This window comes from Dictyostelium purpureum, assembly GCF_000190715.1.
Source record: "Dictyostelium purpureum unplaced genomic scaffold DICPUscaffold_792, whole genome shotgun sequence".
Classification (NCBI taxonomy): domain Eukaryota; phylum Evosea; class Eumycetozoa; order Dictyosteliales; family Dictyosteliaceae; genus Dictyostelium; species Dictyostelium purpureum.
In genome coordinates this window covers 1-3886 of record NW_003520113.1, presented here as the reverse complement: position 1 = coordinate 3886, position 3886 = coordinate 1, and the positions used below count along the sequence as shown (strand labels likewise).

At 23.1% G+C, this 3886-nt stretch overlaps 2 protein-coding genes across 2 annotated transcripts; one reads left to right on the top strand and one right to left on the bottom strand.

Moving 5' to 3' along the window:
* Window positions 1-1142: 1142 nt before the first annotated feature.
* DICPUDRAFT_14225 (uncharacterized protein) lies at window positions 1143-1435 on the top strand (the record flags this gene model as incomplete). The annotated part of the gene is made up of 2 exons (XM_003295173.1): window positions 1143-1168; window positions 1237-1435. Coding segments are annotated over 2 exons (225 nt in total), but the record flags the coding sequence as incomplete, so codon positions are not given.
* A 283-nt stretch (window positions 1436-1718) lies between these two features.
* Window positions 1719-3117, bottom strand: DICPUDRAFT_96211 (uncharacterized protein; the record flags this gene model as incomplete). The annotated part of the gene is made up of 4 exons (XM_003295172.1): window positions 1719-2399; window positions 2467-2817; window positions 2971-3006; window positions 3036-3117. 4 exons carry the CDS (start codon window positions 3115-3117, stop codon window positions 1828-1830), a joined length of 1041 nt encoding a protein of 346 aa, XP_003295220.1. The 3' UTR covers window positions 1719-1827.
* Window positions 3118-3886: the final 769 nt, after the last annotated feature.

Here is a 3886-nt window from a genome sequence, read left to right as displayed (position 1 = left end):
AAGCATTCGATAATAAAAAAAACAATATAAATAAACAAATTAAAGAGAATGAACTAAAATGTCAAAACTGTATAGTAAAATCAAAAGAAAATAATAATAATAATAACAACAATAATAATAATAATAGTAATAAAAAAAACAGTGGTAGTACAAATGTAACAGTAGGAAGTATTAGAGATTTAAGTAAAATTCAACCATTAACCATTAACGATTTTGCCGAATGGAGATCACTCATTGATGACGAAGTTTTTGACCTATATTATTTAGTAAAAGAACTTAAATCAAAAATACCATCAACTAATAATAATTCAAATGGTTCTCCTGCCTCACCAATAGTATGTTAAATTTACAAATAAAAAAAAAAACTGCAATTAATAACCAACCTTTAAATTTTTTTTTTCTTATAGTTAAGTGGTAAAACTAGAAATAAAGATTTATACTTATACAACAATACCTTTACAAACATATTACAATTAAAGAATGATTTAGTTAATATCATCCAAAATCCATTTTTTAATCAAATTAAAAATAATGAAAATAAAACCAAATATAATGAGGATAATAGTAATGATATTAAAATCAATAATAATAATGGAATCACCATAAACAATCCAGAAACCATTGTAAAGGTCACAGATATAAGCAACAATGAAAGTATAACAAGTAATAATAATGATACTATATCAAATTCTAGTAAATCTGCCCCAAGCTCCCCAAACTCACGTAGAAAGAATATAAAACAAGCATCATCGCCAAATTTATCACCCCCCGACTCACCACTTAGAGGAAGGGCAAACTCAGCAGAACGCTCTCCATCACTGTCATCATTACCAACAACAAATAACAATAACTCCTCATCAAATACAGATATCCAATCAACACCATCAACCAAACCAATAAACAAACCAATACAAAAAGTTCAAAATAAAAATAACTCACCATTATTATCTCCAAGTAATACCAATAACAATAATATTGTAGTCGCATCACCAAATAAAACCACAAACTATTATTATAAACTAACAGAATTGGATCAAGAAAAATGTGAAGATGAAATTAAAGCATGGATACAAAATATATTGGGTATTCAATTGTGCGAAGTAGCTTCACATTTACCAAACTCATCACCATTATCACATCATTTAAGATCTGGCGTCATTTTGTGTCAGTAAGTATTAAAAAAAAAAAATTTTAAAAAATTTTATATTTATTAACACAATTAATTTTTAAAAATAGGGTTATAAATCAATTAAGACCTAATTCAATTAAAAAAATTAATTTAGCACCGACCCCATTCTATCAAATGGAAAATATTGCACAATTTTTAAGAGTTTGTGAAAGTGTTGGCGTGGACAAAAGAGATTTATTTCATTCATTGGATCTCTACGAAATGAGAAATATGAAATCAGTAGTCGCAACCATTCATGCATTGGCAAGAACAACTCAAAGATTAGATGATTTAAAGAATAGTATATATTTATATTCCTCAATCAATCAACAACCACCAACAACACCAACAAAAAAACAACAACAATAATAATAATAACGTGTGTATTATATAAAGAAAAATGTAATATTAAAAAACATATTAATAAAATACTATTTAAAATTATATATATTTTTTTATAAATATTTTAGTTTTTAATGTTAGTATAAATCACAAAAAGAAATTTTTTTTTTATTTTTTTAAAAAAAGATTAATAAAAATGATATTTTTTAGTTTTATATTATATATTTAATAAAATTTTATTATTTTTTTATTTTTTTTTTTAAATTTTTTTTTTATTATGATTATTATTATTACTTTAAATTAAAAAAAAAGATTGATTAAAAGATTGGAATATATTGATTCATTTTTTGTTTCATATTTTGACTAATACATTCGGCAATCCAAACTATATTTCTAATTTCTTGTTCTCTTAATTTAATGTATGCATAGAAAACACCGTAACCATATTGATCTTCAAAGGCCATACGATTTAAGTGGACTTCGTGTTCAAAGAATGAATCTTCGAGTGATTTTTCATTGTTGACACCATCGGCAAAGAAACTACGATAAGTTGAGTAGACTTCAAGAATACCTCTGACTTGATCAACGTCTTCAGCTTTGCTAAGTTTTGATGTTCCTTCTGGGAAAAGAAGACCAAGTTGTGGGTAAAGTTTTTCACGGTCATCTTTAGTAAGTTCGGTGGCACCAAAACTGTTAATAGTAATGTTAATTGAACGACGATCAGCTTCGAATTGTAAAATATCGTTCATAATTAATTCGGTTTGACCACCAAGGAATTTGCAGTAATTGTAAAAATCTTCTAAATAAGCTTTATATAAGGTATTTCTAATAATTTCAATATTCATTTCATCTAAATCTTCTTCTGATAAACAATTTTGAATGTATGGAGCTATTATTAAAGAAAAAAATTAGTAAAATTAAAATAAAAAATAAAGCAATTAATATGAATCACCTACCTAATGGAGTATCAATTAAAACATTGTTATAAAGATCAGCAACATTGTGAACAACGGAAAGAGTGGCCATTGATTTGAATAAACCAAGTGGATGACATTTATCGACTAATTCAGAGATATCTCTTTCATGAAGGGTACCAGTAATAAGTAAAACAACATTATCAATCATATAACCATATGAAATGAAATCCATAAAAGTTGAAAGTGGTTCTACAGCTTGATTTCTAATATGATTGAATTCGTTAACTAATTTTTGAGTTGCTTTTTCAGCAATAGTGGTTGTATGAATTGGTGATGGTTCACCTGCTAAGAAATCTCCATAATCAGTTGATAAGAAGTGCATTTTCATATCTATTAAATAATATTATTATTATAATTAATATAAAAATATTTTATTAATATATAATGATAAAAATTTTAATTATTATTTTTTATAAAAATATCTGGAAAAAGAAAAAACTCTATATAATGATAAAACTGTATTAAAATATTTCTAAAACATACCTTCTAATGTATCGCATTGGCATAAATTGTTATAATCTTGTCTTGAAAGAATACCCTTCTTGAACCTCTTAAGATGGCTTCTAAATAACCATCATCTCTGTTGAAAGTGAATAAACCACCATGTTTTCTACCACTAAATAAACCCATTTTATATATTATATATTAAACAATATTATTTAAATCAATTAAAAAAAAAAAAAAATTGAATTATAATTTTTCTAAAATGTTCTGTTAAATTAAAAAAAAAAAAAAGAGAGATTGGTTAGAAATATTCATATTTTAGATATTATAAAAAGAAAGAGAAAAAAAAAAAAAAAAGGAAAATGATACAATAAATAAATAAAAAATAAAAAACGAAACAATTATTTTTATGCAATAAAAAACAAAAGATGAATGAAATTAAATAGGTATTTATTAATATTCCGATTATAAAATTTAAATAACTATAAATAAATATTATTTCACATAATAAATATTTAAGGTATATAAATAAATTTTAATATACTTTTTTTTTTTTTGTTGTTTTTTTATTAAATTTAAAGTAATTTATAAATAAATAAATTTTATTTAGAATACATACTAAGTAATAATATAATATTGTATTAGAAAAAAAAAATTTTAAAAAAAAAAATTAAAAAAAATTTAAAAAAATTTAAAAAAAAATAAAAATAAATGTTTTTTTTTTTTTTTTAATTTTTTTAAAAAAATATTTTTACTCACACTATTATTGTGCTCTATCAATGTCCCAGGATTTAATGGTCTTTAGGTTAAACGATTAAACTCTACCAGTAGTAACCATATCCCTATTATTTATGCGGTTAGCGGTAATTTTCAGAAGAGTATTATTTCTCCTCAATCCTCAATAAAATTTAAAAATAATAAAAATTTTTTAAAATTAAAAAAATAAAATTTAAAA